The following is a 21,944-nucleotide window of genomic DNA, read 5'->3' as shown; positions in this document are numbered from 1 at the left end:
TCAGGCGTTCTCATCTCAGCGAATTATTTTTAATGTGACCCCGCCCACGGAGAGCGCGCGCTATTCAAACGCAAATGACTGAGGCATCCATGCAAACTGTGAACGCCCCCATATCAGCTCGAGAAAACACATCAAGTTTATTCAGATCATTGTACTTGTTTACACCGTCTCGCGGTGCTGTGAGGAATAATAATAATGGAAAATGTACCTCAGAAATTAAAATTTATATTCCTTATAATAAAAACGAAAGACCTAAGTTACAGACATATGAAAGACAACATTTCGTTGACTAGTTTTGGATAGATTATACATTTTTACTGTAAAATATCTGCCACCTCAAATAAGCTTTTGTTTGCCAATTTTTGCTCATATGTTAAATATAGTATGTTTTGTCAAAAATAAAGTAATCAAATAATCAATCAAATCCTTAACTTTGAAATATGTATGATAAAATGTATACTTTAGTTTTTACAAAGAAAGATTACACTTGAATTGTTGTTGTAATTGTAACCTTTTTAATAAAAAAATATATTTACAAGGTAGATGTAAACAAACTATTAAAAGGTAAATATAAGCCTTTTCTTTAAATAATTTTGATTGTGTTTTATTAGTGACAAATTTGGGGAGAGGATACATATTCCAAAACTGAAAAAATGAGAAATGAGAACTGCACAATTACTAGACATGTTTTCCTTGGATATTATACGATTTGCAAGCACAATTTGTGAAAAAAAAAAAAAAAAAAAAATGAGATGAGATGAGATGCTTCCAACTGTGAACCAATTTGGTAGAATATATATATATATATATATATATATATATATATATATATATATATATATATATATATATATATATACACACACACACATACATATATATATATATATATATATATATATATATATATATATATATATATATATATATATATATATATATATTGCTCTTGCATTCTTTCTTGTGGCTCAGTGACACACCTGAATGAATGGCTCATTAAGTATGCGGGCCCCATTGTCTCCTCAGGTGTGAACCACTAAATATGCATGATGGTGTAAGGATCGTTTACGCCCACTCGCATATTGCCTTTCCAAACAGAAAGTGTTTAGCAAAATTTAAATCAATGTATTGTTTTATGTGAATGATTAGGGAGGATGATTTTCACATCATTTTGAAGAAAAAACTCTAGGCGACAACATCCATTACTCAAAAGTCTTATTGACACATTTTAGTTTGTGTTTTGTGGCCTTATTTCAGAAACTTTAGTTTTTAGTTTTTTCAATAACCATGCATAAACATTATTCTCTCAAAAATACAAACATGTACATACATGTTGCTCACATATTATGGTAGCCCTGTTTGTACTAAATAGAGTGTAATTACACCTTTGCCATTAATATGTTTATAAGCAACTGAAAAAAGCACAAATGTCAGGGCATGTCAGAAAATCTCAAGGACCCCAAAAACACCTTAGACCCCAGAGGGTTAAAGATGTCAGCCTAGTATGGCAAAAGAAATCAAAACTGTTTTAAAAACTTTTGATCTGACTCAGCATGTACATGGACCCACACACAATTGCGGACACACTCTAGATTTACTTATCAGTAAGGGTCTAAACATTTCATCGAGTGTTATTAAGGATGTAGCACTGTCTGATCATTTCTGTATTTTCTTTGATATATTGATCTCTCCTGCCATTGAAGCTAGATCTGTGTCTGTCAAGAAGAGATGCTTAAATGAGAACACTAGTGTACTATTTATGAAGGCTATATCCTTAACACCAAGCATATCTGCAGACTCTGTTGATTTTCTCCTTGATTCTTTTAACTCAAAAGTTAAAAGTGTAATTGATGATATTGCTCCTGTGAAAGTCAGGGAGAAGAGTGGTAGACAAAAACACCTTGGAGAAACTCAACAGCAGTGCAAAATATGAAAAGACAATGCAGAAAAGCAGAGCGCATGTGGCGGAAGACAAAACTTGTAGTCCATTATAACATCTACAAAGACAGCCTTCATGCTTTCAATATGGAACTAGGCAAAGCTAGACAGACTTTCTTCTCAAATATTATAAACAGCAATTTAAACAACACAGGCACTCTTTTTGCTACTGTAGAGAGACTGACAAACCCCCCAAGCCAGATTCCCAGTGAAATGCTCTCAGACAGCAAGTGCAGTGAGTTTGCTTCTTTCTTCTCTGAGAAAATCAATAATATCAGAAAGGTGATCAGCACATCCTTGAGTTGCGCTGGGGTCAGACAGATCAGACCACCTGAGAAAGTAGTTACTATGTCTGATTTCAAAGAAATTGATGGCAAAATTTTGGAAGAAACCGTACAGCACCTTAAAACATCAACATGCGCTCTTGACACACTTCCCACATCTTTTTTCAAAAGTGTGTTAAACAGTTTAGAAGCAGATCTTCTAGAAGTGGTAAATGCCTCACTTCTCTCTGGGAGTTTTCCAAACTCCCTGAAAACTGCAGTTGTCAAGCCCCTCCTGAAAAAGAGCAATCTGGATAAGACCATATTAAGCAACTATAGACCGATCTCAAATCTTCCTTTCATAGGCAAGATCATTGAAAAAGTTGTCTTCAATCAGCTGAACAAATTCTTATGCTCGAATGGATACTTTGACAATTTTCAATCTGGTTTCCGCCCGCACCACAGCACAAAGACAGCGCTCATAAAGATAATAAACGATATTTGCTTAAATACTGATTCAGGCAAATTATCAGTGCTGGTACTACTCGACCTCAGTGCTGCATTTGACACTGTTGATCATAACATACTTCTTGACAGGCTGGAAAACTGGGTGGGGCTTTTTGGGATAGTCCTAAAATGGTTCAGGTCATACTTAGATGGGAGAGGTTATTATGTGAGTATAGGAGACCATCAGTCTGAGTGGACATCCATGACATGCGGAGTCCCTCAAGGCTCAATTCTTGCGCCACTCCTGTTCAACCTGTATATGCTCCCAATGAGCCAAATAATGAAAAAGAACCAAACTGCTTACCACAGCTATGCAGACGACACACAGATCTACTTCACCTTATCGCCTAACGATTACAGCCCCATTGACTCCCTGGGCCAATGCATTGATGAAGTCAACAGTTGGATGTGCCAAAACTTTCTTCAGTTAAACAAAGACAAAACTGAAGTCATTGTGTTTGGAAACAAAGATGAAGTTCTCAAGATGAACGCATACCTTCACTCTAGGGGTCAAACAACTAAAAATCAAGTCAGGAATCTTGGTGTGACACTAGAGTCAGACCTTAGTTTCCGTAGTCATGCCAAAGCAATAACTAAATCAGCATACTTTCATCTGAAAAATATTGCAAGAATTAGATGCTTTGTTTCCAGACAAGACTTAAAGAAACTTGTGCATCCTTTCATCACCAGCAGGGTGGATTATTGTAATGGACTCCTCACTGGCCTTCCCAAAAAGACCATAAGACAGTTGCAGCTCATACAGAACGCTGCCGCCAGGATTCTGAGCAGAACCAGAAAATATGAACATATCACACCAGTCCTCAGGTCTTTACACTGGCTCCCAGTTAGATTTAGAATGGTTTTTAAAGTATTATTACTGGTATATAAATCATTCAATGGCCTAGGACCTCAATACATTGCAGATATGCTCACTGAATATAAAGTGTGTCCGAACCTGATCGGAAGAACGTCGGAGCCGCCCCGATCGCGAATCGTAAATATTCAACGTTTAATATTTACGATCAGAAATCCTGATGTGTGGGGGGAATCCCGAGGACAAACGCGCACACGCTCTGGAGATTATCACATGAAACGAAACAACATCCAATCAGAAAGCGAGATGATGGAAGACGGAAGCATAACAAACGCAGTCATGGCGCAGCACAAAGAGAAAATGATGTGGACAGCAGAGATGGAGGATCAGCTTGTTGATTTGTGGCAACAGCACAAAGTGTTGTGTAAAACCTTTCCAAACACTATCATCGCAATTTCTTCCTGCATATCGTCCACCATGCTTATTCTGAGGTCTCGCAAGATTTTGCGAGATTTCCTGTGTTCACAGTCGAGACTCTGGTTGAAAATCGGTTTGTGTGTGGTGTGCTGTCTTTGTCACATCATGGCACACCATACACTATAGGAGCAAAACGGTTAAATCTAGGATTTTTTGTCCTCATGTTTGTGGTCTATCACATTTTGAAAATCTTATAAGATGTAAAAAATATTTTGGTGTGTACCCAGCATAAACCAACTTTTCTTTTGACATCTTCGTTTTTAAAGCCCTATACGGTTCACTCCCTGAGATATTGGGGGAACTCAATGCAGGTCCATGAGCAAATTGTTGTATTTTACCCATTTTCAATGGTCACTCTGCATGCAGCTAATACTTAATACATTTAAAGAGAAAGAACAAATAAATACCATTATTTATTCACATAAAAGCAAAAATGTCACTATTTTGATCTTTGAATGTCTATACGTTGTCATTAATAATAAGAAAATCATGGGAATTTAAGAGGTGCAATACATTTATTTATTTTTTGGATTTTTAGAAAGGGTTGTCTACAAAGCTCTGGAAGACAAATTATACTTTGAATATTTTCTTTCTCAAAGTGATACTGTCTACCATTGCTGATTGAAGACACAAAACAATGCCTGGATTGTGGCTTGACCGGTACACAGCACTCATCACAACGTCCTGGCCACTTGAATGATTTGGAACCCACATGGGTCATGAAGGACACAAGAACATCCTGCCTATCATCACCACACTTAATGCTGCAAATATACCACTTCTGATTGTACACTGCAGCAATGTACTGTCCGGGCATATGTTTCATGTTAGGCAGATGGACTAAAGTGTCAGCAAGAATTAAAATATAGGGCTTTTTCACAGTGTTTAAACCTGGGTTATCATAGTTATAAACCTTGTTTTTAACCATGACTGTTGACACCGCAAAAATGCAAATAAGAACAGTAACCCAGGGTTTGGGAATGCACTGTGTGACACGTCTGGTTATGAATACCCAGCATTGATTGTTAACCCCAGGAATGTATAAGCAGTGTAAAAGATGAAATAGAGGTGGGCGATATGGTAAAAGTATCATATAATAATATTTTTTCAGGCAGGATCATGATCCATGATCTTAACACAATTCTTTTTATGTTGGTTTTTAATTCTATTTTGCAATATACTGCAGTATGGCCAAACTAATTTCCCTATTTAAAAATAAAGCAGTACAAGGTAATAAAAATATAAAAAAGTCATATGACCAAAATCTTATTTTACTTGATTTTCTTTCATTTTCTTTCATTGTTAAAAAACAAGAACAAAGATGAAAACAACAGGACAAGTGCAATATAAGAAAGATACAAATAAAAAGAAACTACTAAAGTGTGGGTAGGTAGATTTAACAGCAGTATCAAGAAATTGAAAAATCAAATGTAAAAACTAAAACTGAATAGTCAACACTCTATGAATGAACGAATGAATGAACAAATGATTGAATTAGTTTTCTCTTTTTATTTTTTCCTTTTTTTATACACATTAAAAACTCTGCTGTCACTGTTTCTCTGCTAAATTTACCAAAAGTCATTTTTTGGAAGATATGTACTTTTAAGAGTACATTTAAAAGTGAGTACTTTCACTCTTATTCGTGTACATTTATTGACAAAAATGTACTTTTACTTAGTTATACTTGGTGGCGTTACTTATGTTACTTTATTCGTAATGCAAATGTTAAAGGCGTCCTATTATGCTTTTTCACTTTTTCATCTTTAGTTAGAGAGTAACGTTGCTATTTGAGCACAAAAAAGATCTGCAAGGTTACGAAGCTCAAAGTCCACTCCAAAGGGAGATGCACTATATTGCCAAAAGTATTAGGACACCCCTCCAAATCATTGAATCCAGGGGCCTCATGTATCAATCTTGCGTACGCACAAAAACTTTGCGTACGCCAGCTTTCACACTCACGGTCGGATGTACTAACAGTGAAATTAACGTGAGAATGTGCGTTCCTCCACGCCAATTTCATGTCTTGCGTACGTACATTTCTCATTGATTTTGTCCGTTGGCGACTCTTACAGGCAATGAAGTGAAGTTGCAAACATTACACAACGAATTGTTCTACAAGTCTATCGCACCACCAACCGTGGGAAGCATTGCTATTAATTTGCAATTTATAAAATAATTGACATATATTGTCACACGAGCCTTATGGGAATATTCTATCAATTATGCAATTAAGAACATATAAAAGCATATGCAAATTGATACAACCCTTAGTCTATAAATAAAATAAAATATAAAATAAAATAATATAATATAATATAATATAATATAATATAATATAATATAATATAATATAATATAATATTAAAACAATATTAATTAATATATATATATATATATATATATATATATATAAATAATGTATAATAATATATTTAATATATAATAATATAATATATATAAAATAATAATATAATAATAATAATAATAATAATAATAATAATAATAATAAATAGCTGCAAGCAGCAATTACCGGGGCCAAGCAGAATAAGACGACAAGACATGCCTGAAAGTGTCAGATCAACTGCAACAATGAGCAATTAAAGACATTTAAAGAGGATTTTAGGTGAAATAGCTGAAAAATCATAGAAACAGTAATTAAAAATATGATTTAATTGATTATCACTTTCGACCAATAGGTGGCGCAGTTACAAAACTGATGTGATGTGGTCAGAGTGAAGAGACAATGAAACATACAAAGTTTGGTGTCAATATGTCAAGGCATTGCAGAGATAAAGCCTGAATAGTCCTTTTGGCATCATGCCTCAACTTTGCTGCTGCGGTATACGAAAACGGTTTCGTCAATCGACACGAAATCCATAAATTTTAGTCGGCACGGTCTGGAGATGATACGATTCGATTTTGGTGAAAATCGGACAAACGATCTAGGAGGAGTTCGAAAAAGTAGGTTTTGAATGAAAATCAAGATGGCGGACAGGAAGTTAGGCCAAATAAGGTAAACTTGGTATCTATGTTCTCAGCTTGACCCAAGGAATCTATTAAGACCAGTTTCATTACAATAGGCCAATTTATTCAAAAGTTATTAGAAGTTTTGCAAATTTTCTTATAACTTTTGACCACTAGGTGGCGCTGTCTCGAAATATTTAGAGTACTTTCAGGGGATGGTGCTGATGGCACATTCTGAGTTTCGTAATATTACACCAATGCATTTGTTTAGTATAGCATTTCATTTCACAAAACTGTATTGAAGTCAATGGGAATTTCATGTTTTGTTCTATTATAGTGCCACCAAGAGGCTGAGTCCCACCATTTTTTTTATGTGTCCTCAGAGTGAGCCCATACATATGTGTGTCGATTTTGGTGAAAATATCTCAATTCGCTTCGGAGTTATAGACATTTATATGAAAAAACACGTAAAAAATTACTGACACATGACTTTGATTGGAATTTACTACCCCTAAACATCAATATTTTTGCATTTGGTCATTTGCAAGTAGATATCGACCTATGTTTCCAAACTTCTGACGGTGGTTTCGTCTCGATCGGACTAGCGGTTTCGAAGATATAGCCAAATGTTTTTTAAGCGCTAAATCACAACGCTACACAAACCGTAAGGCGAAACCTAGCATGTTTAGTATCGTGGGACTCGACAACGATTCAGGAGTGTAATGTGATGAGTCTCGTGAAAATAAGTCGACCACACCCAGAGTTAACCCTCTGGGGACCAAAAACGCGCCCGCGCGTTTTGCTCGTTTTTTTTTTTTTAGCAATGAAAAATAAACACAAAATGCTCTGTTAATTTTGATCTTTCATTTTCGTGTAATACATCAATCGATCCTGTTCAGTTTCTATTTTTTTTCTGTATACTCACAATAAAAATAAAGTGTTTTGCTTTTTGACAAATAAAGAAAAACTAACATGATGCTATTTCTGCCTTCTCTCTGTCAGTAAACTCCCATTTGAAACGCGTTCGAAAATGATCTATAACTCCGCGAAAATTCAGTCAAACAGGCAAACAGACCCACGGGCATAAAGCTTGAGATCGCAGCTTTTAAATGAAGTAATTTATATAAAAAACAAATATTATCAGCTTCTGTAATCTGTATAAAAAGAGAGCGACTCCAGTCGACCTCATTACGAGCCATTCAAAAGTAATTTGACCACGCCCCGGAGAGCGCGTGCTATTCAAACGCAAATTCTGAGAACCATTTCAGTCTGTGAAACGCCCCCACATCAGCTGTAAACAAAGAGGCATAATATATCCTACCATATGGAGAAAAGTTTCCGTGCTGATATGAGGAGCAGATCCCGCTGAGGAGTGAGGTAGGCTAAGTTATCCTTTCTCAAGTGTTAATGTGGAATAACGTTATGGAATAACGTTGTAGGCTTATGTAAACAAAAAGATGAATCGCGTTTCTATAATATGAATCGCGTTTCTGTGAGATGAATGAAGGGTACATATTTGTAAAGACTGTTTAGCCTAAATATGAATCGCGTTTCTGTGAGATGAATGAAGGGTACATATTTGTAAAGACTGTTTAGCCTAAATATGAATCGCGCGTCTGTGTGTGAAAGAATAAACTGCTTTGCTATAGCCTACTGAGATGAGTAAAAATCGACTGAAATATGTTGAAATAAAATGTATTTGTATAAGCAACGTATTAAACTGCAAATTAACATTTATAGGCTATGCCCTAATATTTCATAAAAACAACGTTACAGTCAGGCGAAGTATGAAAGACAACATTTTGCTGACTAGATTTGGGTACAGTTTTTACTGTAGAATATACTGTCACATCAAATAAGCTTTTCTGCTCATATATATAAAATACTATTTTGTCAAAAATAAAGTCATAGACTAAGATGTTCCAATGTTGGCTATATTCAAACTAATGAATACATATGATAAAATGTAGGCCTATAATCTTTTTTTTTTTTTTTTTAAGAAAGAGTACTTTTTTGCAGAAATATTGCTGAAATTGTAATTATTGTTGTAATTGTAACCTTTTTAATAAAATAGCAAAACATATTTACAAGATAGATGTAAGCAAAATCTTAAATGGTCAATATAAGTCTTCTTCAAAATATATATTTTGTCCTTGCATTGTGGCTCAGTCAGTGTCACACCTGAATGAATGGCTAATTATGCAGAGTCATTATGCAGAGTGGGTGGGACTAAGGTATAAACTACTCCTCCCCCTCGCATATTGGCTTTCCAAGCAAAACCTGTTTTACACCATTTAAATCAATGTATTTTTTTTTGTGAACGATAAAGCAAGACTATTTTCACATAATTTTGAAGCTAGAACTTGAAGAGAAAACATCAATTAGTCAAAAGTCTTGTGGGCACATATTTTGTATGAGTTTTGTGGTCTTATTTCAGCAACTTTCATTTTTATTTTTTTAAATAACCACGCATAAACATTATTCTCTTAAAAATACAAACATCTACATACATGTTGCTCGCATATTATGGTAGGCCTGTTTGTGCTATATAGAGTGAATTTACACCTTTGCCATTAACATGTTTATAAATAACTGAAAAAAGCACAAATGTCAGAGCATGTCAGAACATCTCAAGGGCCCCAAAAACAGCTTGGTCCCCAGAGGGTTAAAAAAATCACCACTAGGTGGCACTGTTTCGAAACTTCTTAGGTTCTTTCAGGACATCGTGATGATGACCAATACCAAATTTCGTAACAATCCGTTCATGTGTTCTTAAAATACAGCATTTTAGCACAAAATTCAAAATGGCCGACAGTCAAAATGGCCGATATGGTAAAATTGGATATCAGTCGACTTGGCATGTTGCCCTGAATCTAATGATACCAATTTTGTGATTTTTGGACAAACTGTTCAGAAGTTATAAGCAAAAATAGCCATTTTTCATATCTCTAAACCAGTAGGTGGCGCTGCGCCGAAACGCAGCATGTTGCCTCAGGTCATGCTTGTGAGTACATGTACCAAGTTTGGTCTGAATACGATAAACCGTTGCGGAGATACAGCCTTACGACTGTTTTTGCTAGCACTACGTAAAATTTATTTATGCGTTTATCGAAAGTGGTTTGACGAATCAATTTGAATTCCATAACTTTTGGTCAGCCCTAACTGAAGATGATATGGTTCAATTTCCGTGCAAATCGGACAAACCGTCTAGGACGAGTTCGAAAAAGTAGCTTCGAATCGGCATGAGCTCAGGAATCAGAGGAAAAAAAGAATTTTGTTGATTGGCCTTACGTTTCAAAAGTTATTAGCAAAATATAAGTGAAACTTTGGACAGGTGGTGGCGCTAGAGGGAATGACTTAGAAACACCAAAATTGGTGTATTTAATTTTGGGACTGTCCTCTATCAGAATGTCAAACCAAAACAACTTTCCCCCAATCGGTTCTATGGGCTGCCATAGACGCCCAGTCGGAAGAAGAATAATAATAATAAGAACCGGAACAAACACAATAGGTGCCTCCGCACCTTCGGTGCTTGGCCCCTAATAATAATAATACCGCATTGACGGCATCAGCCAAACTCTCCCGCTCATATTTTTTTCCTTTTGATATTAATGTCCTCTTTTGTTATTAGAGGACAAAGTTCCAAATAAAATATTTTTTTCTCGTTTCTACCTTCGATAGTAGCACATCCAAATCACTTTCTGTAAAGTTTTGTTTCTTGCCGCTTGCTTTAGCCATTTTCTTACTGCTTTCTTTTGCCAAAGTGGACTCATTACCATATTTAAATTGACTTAATTAAGGGAGGAGACTGGGTGGGGCGTTGTGCTTGTGCATGTGCGCTCAATTTTACGTAAATTGGGATGTACAAAGAGAATATGCGTGGGATCCTTCGTACGCAGAGATTCATACATCTGTTTTTTTTTTGTGCGTACGCACATTTACAGCTTTGTCCATACGCAATGTTTTAGTATGAATTCAACGCAAGTCTTTGTACATGAGGCCCCAGGTGTTCCAATCACTTCCATGACCACAGTTGTATAAAATCAAGCCCCTAGGCATGCAGACTGCTTCTACAAACATTTTCGAAAGAATGGGTTGCTCTCAGGAGTTCAGTGAATTCAAGCGTGGTACCGTGATAGGTTGCCACCTGTGTAATAAGTCTATTCATGAAATTTCCTCACTACTAAATATTCCATGGTCAACTTTTAGTGGTATTATAACAAAGTGGAAGCAATTGGGAAACAGCAACTCAGCCACAAAGTGGTAGGCCACGTAAAATCACAGAGTGGTGTCAGCGCATGCTGAGGCGCACAGTGCGCAGAAGTTGCCAACTTTCTGCAGAGTTCAATAGCTACAGACCTCCAAACTCTGTGTGGCCTTCAGATTAGCTCAAAAACAGTCCCTAGAGAGCTTTGTGGAATGGGTTTCCATGGCCGTGAAGCTGCATCCAAGCCTTACATCACCAAGAGCAATGCAAAGCGTCGGATGCAGTGGTGTAAAGCAAAGCCAATGGAGACGTGTTCCCTGTAGTGATGAATCACGCTTCTCTCTCTGGCAATCCGATGGACGAGTCTGGGTTTGGCGGTTACCAGGAGAATGATACTTGCCTGACTGCATTGTGCCAAGTGTAAAGGGGGGGATTATGGTGTAGGGTTGTTTCTCAGGGGTTGGGCTTGGCCCCTTAGTTCCAGTGAAATGAACTCATAATGCTTCAGCATACCAAGACATTTTGGACAATTTCATGCTCCCAACTTTGTGGGAACAGTTTGGGAATGGCCCCTTCCTGTTCCAACATGACTGTGCACCAGTGCACAAAGCAAGGTCCATAAAGACATGGATGAGCGAGTTTGGTGTGGAGGAACTTGACTGGCCTGCACATAGTCCTGACCTCAACCCGATAGAACACCTTTGGGATGAATTAGAGCGGAGACTGAGAGCCAGGCCTTCTCGTCCAATATTAGTGCCTGACCTCATGAATGCACTTCTAAACAATGGTCAAAAATTTCCATAAACACACTCCTAAACCTTGTGGAAAACCTTTCCAGAAGAGTTGAAGCTGTTATAGCTGCAAAGGGTGGGCCAACTCCATATTAACCCTCTGGGGTTGTGCTTTCTGCCTCTCCGTCTCTGTTAACTTTTTTTTCTTGATCTATAAACTGAAACAAAACTCAGCGAATACTTGTCACATTTATGAGCCATATATCTTTATAAACATTTAAGTGTGTACTTTTAAATGATTGGATTCAAACTGAAAACAAATATTATCTGTTTAAGTAATTTGTATAAAACCAACAAGATGTCCAGTTTCTCAAACCCTTGCTCATTATTTTTAATTTGACCATGCCCACGCGCGCAAAAGAGATTGACATGCAAATCGTCCACATGGAACGCGAATGCACTCATTACCTCAAACACAAAGCACCAGACTTCATAAGTCTCTGCTTTTCGTCGAGTTTGGAAGACACGCCGTGAGCTTAGTCAGTTTACATTGGATTTACCTCAGAAGAAAATGAACGCGATTTGAAGACAAGAAGGATGTAAGGTAAGAAATGTATTCTGAATTATATTAGTTAATGTTATTGTTGCATAAACTTCACATTGCAGTTGAACTGTTGCTAGATATATGGTGAATATTCTAATATTTAGACCCGTGTTTACTGTTAAATACTGTGTTTGTGGATATCTGCTCAAACGTAGATATGTATAATATGGTAACCATAATGTTTCATATTTTGGAGCGCGCTGTGCGTTTGAATGTTTCATATTCAAAACGCGCTGTGCATTTGAAAAGCAAAACGCACCAAACATTAGGCTTCATGTTTTTACTCCAATCTCATTTCATAACATCATAACGAATGGAAACATTTGAAGTAACATATGATAATCAACATATTTTTCTCTAGTGTAGTTGTTACTGAAGTGTTCCTTTTTAACGATATATAGGCTGCCTGCTATAGGCTATTGTTATTATTATTTTATGCAGCACTGCGCGTAGCCTATGCCTACAAGGCACAACAAACCTGCTGTTCATTATATATTGTTGGAAACATTTGTGTGTGTGTGTGTGTGTGTGTGTGTGTGTTCTGTGAATTTTAAAAAGCAATTTTAACCAGAAAAATCTAAAATGTATTCCCAAAATCATGCAGCCCTATAGTTTCTCTTGATATCAGCATGTTCACAGGTTTTTTTTGTTTGTTTTTTACCAGATGCCCCACTGATGAGTCCTGCTGACTTCAACATTCACGTGAGTCTCTTGGAAATGAAAGGTATGTACAATGTTTTTAGGAATGGCACAAAGGTCTGTGTTTGGATCATTGTTTTCAATAATGTGCTTTTTTGTCATTGTTATGTATCTTTGGATTATGTTGTGTTGTAAATAAATCCAAACAATCAAAAAGCCATTCTTTTTTTAAATCTCCTCATTCTTTGTGCAAGGTTGCTCAGAATGATAAGGCCTGATAGCACCTAATAGGGCCATTAGGGGAGGGTCTTTGTCTTTCTCAGGTGTGAAAGCCATAAATATTCAGGATGTGTTTACGCCTCCTCCCATAAAGCTTTCTTACACAAAACACGTCTTACAAATTTTAAATCAATATATTGTCTTATCTGAATGAGCAATCAGGATGATTTTCACATAGTTTTGAAGCAAATATTCTAGGCTACGTGATACAATTTTCAAAAGTTGTGTTAAAGGGTCATGACACCCCCCTCTTTCAGCTCAAGTCTAGCTCACAATCTTTTTGAAAAATGCAACTTAAATGGGTGTGGTGGCTGTGAGAAGAAGGGAGGGGAGTGGGTGTGGTCAAAGCCAGTGGCCCATGCATCCAGTAGCACCTCAATGCAGTACACGAGACTGTCACTAAAAATCAGTGGTAAAACGAGGAAATGCTAGATTTTTTTATAGCTTGCAAAGTTAAAGTCTAATGAAATACACTGACACCTTATTAAAACATATAAATGTACATGCATATGTATAATTATGCCATTATAAAATATATATTTGTTTATATACACACTATAAATGCATATATTTGAAAATAATAAATTTTCCACCAAAAAAAAAAAAACGTTCCGTACATAGCCTAGATCTACGCGCCCCCTGAACCCACATAATAAAGATGGACAATGACATAGAAATTTGCACAAACTAAGCATAATATCTAAATTTGAATAACGAGGAATTATTTAACAAAAGGCAAGTAAAACGGTCAGGGTTAGATTCAGATTCAGATTCATTTTATTTAAACAGGGACAATGCACAAAATAACATTAACCTTGTATCAAAACAAGGAGAGATGCATTGTGCCAGGTTATAGCACAAGTGCTATTTTCCACCCGTAGTCCCTTTTACATTTTAGACACACCTCTGAAGCCATAGAAAAGTCCTCGGGACCGCATCACTCGCAAGACGCAACCTGCATTGGTGTACAAGGCTGAAGTCCACCATTCTCCAGTTGAATGGTTGCTACACACACACATAGTTTAGAAGTGTCCGTGGTTGATGGCCAACCAACCGCCCGCAGTCAGAGTCCAGCCCGGGAAGCATCACGGGGAAAGATGCACTGCAACTTTTGCACCACGAAAACAAACGCGCGTCCCATCCATCATTGCCTCTCTCATCTACTACGCGATATCACAGTTTGACATATCTGTCATTGGAAAGTTCCACGTGGTGTCATGAATAATTAAGAGGCAGTGTCTTCTCATTGGATAAGAAAACTCAGTCATGAATAATTATGAGACACCGATGAGTCATCAAAGTACTATAGTGCTCTGCCACGGACACGATGAAGATTTTAAACCCGGAAGACGAAAATAGCGGAAAAAAACTAAAATTTAACCATTTTCCCCCTACTATTAAATCTAACAGATGCTAACATTGTCTTCAATAGTGTTCAACACATATACCTCTGTTAAAATCTCAGAAAATTTGGTTTAGGGTGTCATGACCCTAACCGCTATAAGCCATTTTTTGCTAAAAAATATTTATTTGAAGTCTTTGAAGTTTAAAGGGATAGTTCGTCCAAAAAATGAGAATAATTTACTCATTCTGAAGTTGTTTCAAACATGTATGAATTTCTTTCGTCTGCAGAACACAAAAGATATTTGAAAGAATATGGATAACCAAACAGTAAATGATGACACCATTTTCATTTTTGGGTGAACTATCCCTTTAAGACTCGCTTGCTATCAGAGTACACAAAATGAAAACACTCTTTCTAAACTTTCTAAAATTTACAGATAAGAATATAACTATAAAATTAAAGTTATGTGCTGAGGAAAACACATGTCAGAGGTATTAAACAGCACACATATCTGCCAAAGCATGACAGGGCAAGCTTATGATTTTGTTTGAATCGCTTATAAATATAGAATATAAGTATATAATATAATATAATAAATATAAATATAAAGTATTATCATGCTTGGACCCCAATGATTTCCACTTGCAACAATATTTAGGGGTTCAAGCATGAAATGCTGAAACCCTATTGTAATTGTAAGGATTTGTAAAACGCATCGTGCAGGACAAACCGTAAGGCCTAGAGACGTGAAACCTGGCCAGATGGTAGGCCTCAATTTGGGGACAACCTATCAGAGTATGACCCCGATTGGCCCATAGGTGGCGCTACAGCAACCAAAAGTTCAAAATTGCTCACAACTCTTAGACCGTTTGTCCCAGGATCAAGTGTCTTATATCGTTGGAATCCTTGGCTCAAGGCGGACAAAATGGCTATCTCCGATTCGGATGTAGGCAGGGAAAATTTTCTGCTATGTCGAATTTTGTCCAAAACCTACTTTTGCGAACTAGTCCCTGGTTTTTCGCCCGATCGGAACCAAACCAGTCTAGGACAATTCTCTGGACTCTCTAGATCAATAATTATCGAAAAAAAGTTGAACTTTGGCATTTGGGTGGCTGTAACAGGGTCATTTAGAAAAGGGGCGTGTCAAAATACACTCAAAAGCCTATAAATCCCAACGGGAAACTCAGAACTTCACAAAAATTGATGAGCATATGTGTCAGAACATGGTGAGGAAGCATGCAGAGTTTCATGGAGATCGGACCATAGGTGGCGCTATAACTGGCAAAAAGCCTTCATTCTTATTAGGGGTTTAAGCATGAAATGCTGAAACCCTATTGTAATTGTAAGGATTTGTAAAACGCATCGTGCAGGACAAACCGTAAGGCCTAGAGACGTGAAACCTGGCCAGATGGTAGGCCTCAATTTGGGGACAACCTATCAGAGTATGACCCCGATTGGCCCATAGGTGGCGCTACAGCAACCAAAAGTACAAAATTGCTCATAACTCTTAGACCGTTTGTCCCAGGATCAAGTGTCTTATATCGTTGGAATCCTTGGCTCAAGGCGGACAAAATGGCTATCTCCAATTTGGATGTAGGCAGGGAAAATTTTCTGCTATGTCGAATTTTGTCCAAAACCTACTTTTGCGAACTAGTCCCTGGTTTTTCGCCCGATCGGAACCAAACCAGTCTAGGACAATTCTCTGGACTCTCTAGATCAATAATTATCGAAAAAAAGTTGAACTTTGGCATTTGGGTGGCTGTAACAGGGTCATTTAGAAAAGGGGCGTGTCAAAATACACTCAAAAGCCTATAAATCCCAACGGGAAACTCAGAACTTCACAAAAATTGATGAGCATATGTGTCAGAACATGGTGAGGAAGCATGCAGAGTTTCATGGAGATCGGACCATAGGTGGTGCTATAACTGGCAAAAAGCCTTCATTCTTATTAGGGGTTCAAGCATGAAATGCTGAAACCCTATTGTAATTGTAAGGATTTGTAAAACGCATCGTGCAGGACAAACCGTAAGGCCTAGAGACGTGAAACCTGGCCAGATGGTAGGCCTCAATTTGGGGACAACCTATCAGAGTATGACCCCGATTGGCCCATAGGTGGCGCTACAGCAACCAAAAGTTCAAAATTGCTCATAACTCTTAGACCGTTTGTCCCAGGATCAAGTGTCTTATATCGTTGGAATCCTTGGCTCAAGGCGGACAAAATGGCTATCTCCAATTTGGATGTAGGCAGGGAAAATTTTCTGCTATGTCGAATTTTGTCCAAAACCTACTTTTGCGAACTAGTCCCTGGTTTTTCGCCCGATCGGAACCAAACCAGTCTAGGACAATTCTCTGGACTCTCTAGATCAATAATTATCGAAAAAAAGTTGAACTTTGGCATTTGGGTGGCTGTAACAGGGTCATTTAGAAAAGGGGCGTGTCAAAATACACTCAAAAGCCTATAAATCCCAACGGGAAACTCAGAACTTCACAAAAATTGATGAGCATATGTGTCAGAACATGGTGAGGAAGCATGCAGAGTTTCATGGAGATCGGACCATAGGTGGTGCTATAACTGGCAAAAAGCCTTCATTCTTATTAGGGGTTCAAGCATGAAATGCTGAAACCCTATTGTAATTGTAAGGATTTGTAAAACGCATCGTGCAGGACAAACCGTAAGGCCTAGAGACGTGAAACCTGGCCAGATGGTAGGCCTCAATTTGGGGACAACCTATCAGAGTATGACCCCGATTGGCCCATAGGTGGCGCTACAGCAACCAAAAGTTCAAAATTGCTCATAACTCTTAGACCGTTTGTCCCAGGATCAAGTGTCTTATATCGTTGGAATCCTTGGCTCAAGGCGGACAAAATGGCTATCTCCGATTTGGATGTAGGCAGGGAAAATTTTCTGCTATGTCGAATTTTGTCCAAAACCTACTTTTGCGAACTAGTTCCTGGTTTTTCGCCCGATCGGAACCAAACCAGTCTAGGACAATTCTCTGGACTCTCTAGATCAATAATTATCGAAAAAAAGTTGAACTTTGGCATTTGGGTGGCTGTAACAGGGTCATTTAGAAAAGGGGCGTGTCAAAATACACTCAAAAGCCTATAAATCCCAACGGGAAACTCAGAACTTCACAAAAATTGATGAGCATATGTGTCAGAACATGGTGAGGAAGCATGCAGAGTTTCATGGAGATCGGACCATAGGTGGCGCTATAACTGGCAAAAAGCCTTCATTCTTATTAGGGGTTCAAGCATGAAATGCTGAAACCCTATTGTAATTGTAAGGATTTGTAAAACGCATCGTGCAGGACAAACCGTAAGGCCTAGAGACGTGAAACCTGGCCAGATGGTAGGCCTCAATTTGGGGACAACCTATCAGAGTATGACCCCGATTGGCCCATAGGTGGCGCTACAGCAACCAAAAGTTCAAAATTGCTCATAACTCTTAGACCGTTTGTCCCAGGATCAAGTGTCTTATATCGTTGGAATCATTGGCTCAAGTCGGATAAAATGGCTATCTCCGATTTGGATGTAGGCAGGGAAAATTTTCTGCTATGTCGAATTTTGTCCAAAACCTACTTTTGCGAACTAGTCCCTGGTTTTTCGCCCGATCGGAACCAAACCAGTCTAGGACAATTCTCTGGACTCTCTAGATCAATAATTATCGAAAAAAAAGTTGAACTTTGGCATTTGGGTGGCTGTAACAGGGTCATTTAGAAAAGGGGCGTGTCAAAATACACTCAAAAGCCTATAAATCCTAAACAAAAACTCAGAACTTCACAAAAATTGGTGAGCATATGTGACATACCATCATTAACAAGCATGCAAAATGTTATGGAGATTGGACCAAAGGTGGCGCTATAACTGTTAAAAAGCTTTAAAACCATATATTTCCTATGGTAAATGGTCTTTTTCATCTATTATGTCAGTAGTTACATGCTTGCTAAATATATCTTAATAACTTTTGATGCTTTTATGCTTAAAGGCCTTAAAGGCCTTAATTGCTTGAACCCCGATAAATGCTGCTTGCAGCTTTAATTTAATTTGTTATCTTTCTTATATAGTATTTGTCCTATTGTTTGTAATTTGCATCTTTGTTCTTGTTTTTAATATCAAAGACAAGATAAATAACAAAAATAACTATATTGAAATATATGTTGTAGCCTAATAGTGAAATAAATTATCATAAAATAAGATTTTCATCACATAGACCAAATTTACTCTCCATTATTCTTCTCCAAGGTCCTATATCAGCACCATATCAACAAACTGTCAGAGCTAGCAGAGATGTCTATCAGCAAACTTATCTGAATGTATCTAAGAGACAGATCTTACTTTTTGCTGGCCTCGCAGACATCAACGATGTTGGAGAAGAGATGGTGATGTTCTGTTTTGTTAATGGTTTCGCTGAGCCTATTTGAGTTCTTGAAGAGGCGAACGAGGATCTCCAGACTGTGTAAGTAACTGTGCTCTGATGAGATGACCTCAAATATGGCCTACGGGAGAGAAACCTTTTTTAGACCTTGCATTTCACCTGTCTAGTTTCAATTACTACAGATATCATGCTCATATCTATGAGGTTCTCTCATAGCCGACAAAATGCAGGATAAGAACAGGTGAAAGTTGACACAGAGCTGAAAGGAACTGATTAAAATAATAAACATATCTGACAAAACTAAAAGGCACAGAGTTTGAGCAATGATCTGTTGTACTGTCCTTGCCTTAAGCTTCTCTGCTGAAATGCTCAGTGAACATTTCTTACAACAAACATTTAACAGATATATTAACAGATGCTGAGTAAAAGTTTTACTTTCTTTAAAAATATTAAATAAAATTTTACTGACCCCAAACTTTTGGCCAGTAGTGTTTGGGGTCCACTACTGCTACAGAATAATTGATCTGGTCCGTAAGTAATTTCTATTGTATTAGTAATTACAATATTAGTATTGTAATTACTCTTTTAGTCCAAGTTCCTTTATGATTGTTGTTTTTCAGCCTAATGTCTTTAAAGCAAATATGACTTGTGGAATTTAATGCAAAACCGAGAGAAAAAGTTCTTTCAAATTGGCAAGTGACAGGCTCCACAGAAGAAGCAGTATTTAAACTGGAATAATCTGTCTTTCAGAACTTTTTGATATGAGCAAAACCAAAAGAGAGAGAAAGAGAAAGTCAGGAAGGCTGATGTGGAACTTTACCTCTTGTCTCTTTCGTTCTTCTTGATTTAACATCTCACACTTTCCACTTTTTTTAACCTGGAATAGAGAGTTGAGGATAAGCATCTCACTTACAAAAGAAAATGAATTATACATAAAGGCCACTTTGCAGAATGCATTTACACTAAGTATCAGGGGTAAGGTTCATCATCTTCAACGAGTAAGGACAGATTGTTTTCATACACCCGAGTTTACATCAGGGGTCCTCAAAGAACGGGCCGTGGTCCGGTTCCCTGGCTTGGTTCCAACTGGACCGCAAAACATAATGACATTGGTAGCACCATTTGCCGTTTCTACAGTTTAAAGTAAGCAGCGTGTCAAAACAACAGAGCAATATATACACCACAAGCGCTCAGGGTCATTTATGGTAATGATGTTTCGAATGTATATCCTCTAATATTTTTATCAGGAGCCAAACATGCTAGTTCATTCAAGCCCTTTCAGTTACATGTGCATTGCTTCTCTCTCTAAAGACGCTAAAGCGCCACATTAAGAGCTGCAGATTATGTGGTTATTTTAACAACAATAGCAAAAACACAGTGAACAGCAAAATAGATTTGATACTTTCGCTAAAACACTGCAAAAAATTAATCCAGCATATACAATTATTTTTCTATTTTTATTATTTGTTAAACATACAGTATTGTCACAGTTGTGTTTCTGAGTCTTGTTTTCCTTAGTCACGTCTTCCTATGTTCTGTTTTCCCGCCACAACTTTGTTCCCACGGTAACCCTTATTAGTTCATCTGTCACACCTGTTACCTCGTTAGTCTTGTCAGCTGTCTTGTTTCCCTGATCTGTTTCCCCATGTATTTAAGCCCTGTGTGTTACCTTGTTGATTGTCTGATCTCTGTCTTATTAAGTGTGTGTGAGAACCTTCTGCCTGTCTGTGCCTCTATGAATTATATTGTTAGTAAAAGTTTGCATTGGAACTTTTGATTCTCTTTTGTCTTCTTCTGCCTGCACCACACTGTGACAGAAGATCGGACTGCCCAAAATGGACGATAGGGTGAGAATTATCGTCATGGCTCAGGAGAGCCAAAACTTTTTTTCATTCGTCAAGGACTTTTGCCACACCGCCTGAGCCCTCAGACAGGATGGCCGCAACCAAACAAGTACCTGTTCCTGTTCACCGTTCTGCTCCTTGACATGTTCCTGACCAAAGATCTGTTCCTGTTCTTCGACCTGTTCTTGCTCCAAGATCTGTTCCTGTTCCTAACTTCCTAGTCCAGTTCCTGCCCCAAGGACTGTCCATATTCCCAGACCTGTTCCCAAGCCTGTCTCTGAATCTGTTCCCGAGCCTGTCTCTGAATCGGTTCCTGAACCGTTAAGCCCTGTGTGTTACCTTGTTGATTGTCCGATCTCCGTCTTAAGTGTGTGTGAAACTTCTGTCTGTACCTGTATGAATTATATTGTTAGTAAAAGTTTGCATTGGAACTTTTGATTCTCCTTTGTTTTCTTCTGCCTGCACCACACCGTGACACGCATACAGTCATGTGAAAAGAAAGTACATCATCTTTGCTATCTACGGTTTTACGTATCAGGACTAGGGATGCTCATAATTCATCGTTAACCGACAGTAAGAATTTTGATCGGTTTAAAGTAATTAAGGTAATTTTTCTATATATTTTGAAAACATGCATGTTAAATTACACTACACAAATGCTTTTGAGAAAAAATAAAAACATAAGTGTGTAAGTTGCATTTTATTACATTAATGTAAAATAACGGTAGGCCTAATAAAGCAAAATGTTTACAAACATTATAAACAGCTATAGGCTATTTTAGTTCCCCTCACGCCACTTTTTTTTCCTAGGTGTTGGTTTTTCTTTTGATTGTTTAATAATTGTTTGCTTGGTTTGTAAATAAATTGGTTTATTGTTAAAGCATTTGTTGTTTGCCTCTTTTATGTTGCAGTATATGAGCCAGCTGTAACATACTTCTTTTTTTTTTGAGTCTG

At 37.5% G+C, this 21,944-nt stretch overlaps 1 protein-coding gene across 1 annotated transcript in view; it reads right to left on the bottom strand.

Moving 5' to 3' along the window:
- Positions 1–21,944, bottom strand: part of LOC311290901 (rho guanine nucleotide exchange factor 26-like) — a 164,275-nt gene that overhangs the window by 95,293 nt on the left and 47,038 nt on the right. The window contains exons 5-6 of the mRNA XM_084409646.1: positions 19,967–20,023; positions 19,107–19,267 (exon numbers count right to left, since the gene is read on the bottom strand). Of these exons, the coding sequence (XP_084265772.1) occupies positions 19,107–19,267; positions 19,967–20,023 (218 nt within the window). The remainder of the gene's footprint in view (positions 1–19,106; positions 19,268–19,966; positions 20,024–21,944) is intronic.

Source organism: Rutilus rutilus (genome assembly GCF_951802725.1).
Source record: "Rutilus rutilus genome assembly, chromosome: 5".
Lineage (NCBI taxonomy): Eukaryota > Metazoa > Chordata > Actinopteri > Cypriniformes > Leuciscidae > Rutilus > Rutilus rutilus.
Note: the sequence above shows the minus strand (reverse complement) of the source record. Positions and strands in the feature narration are given on the sequence as shown.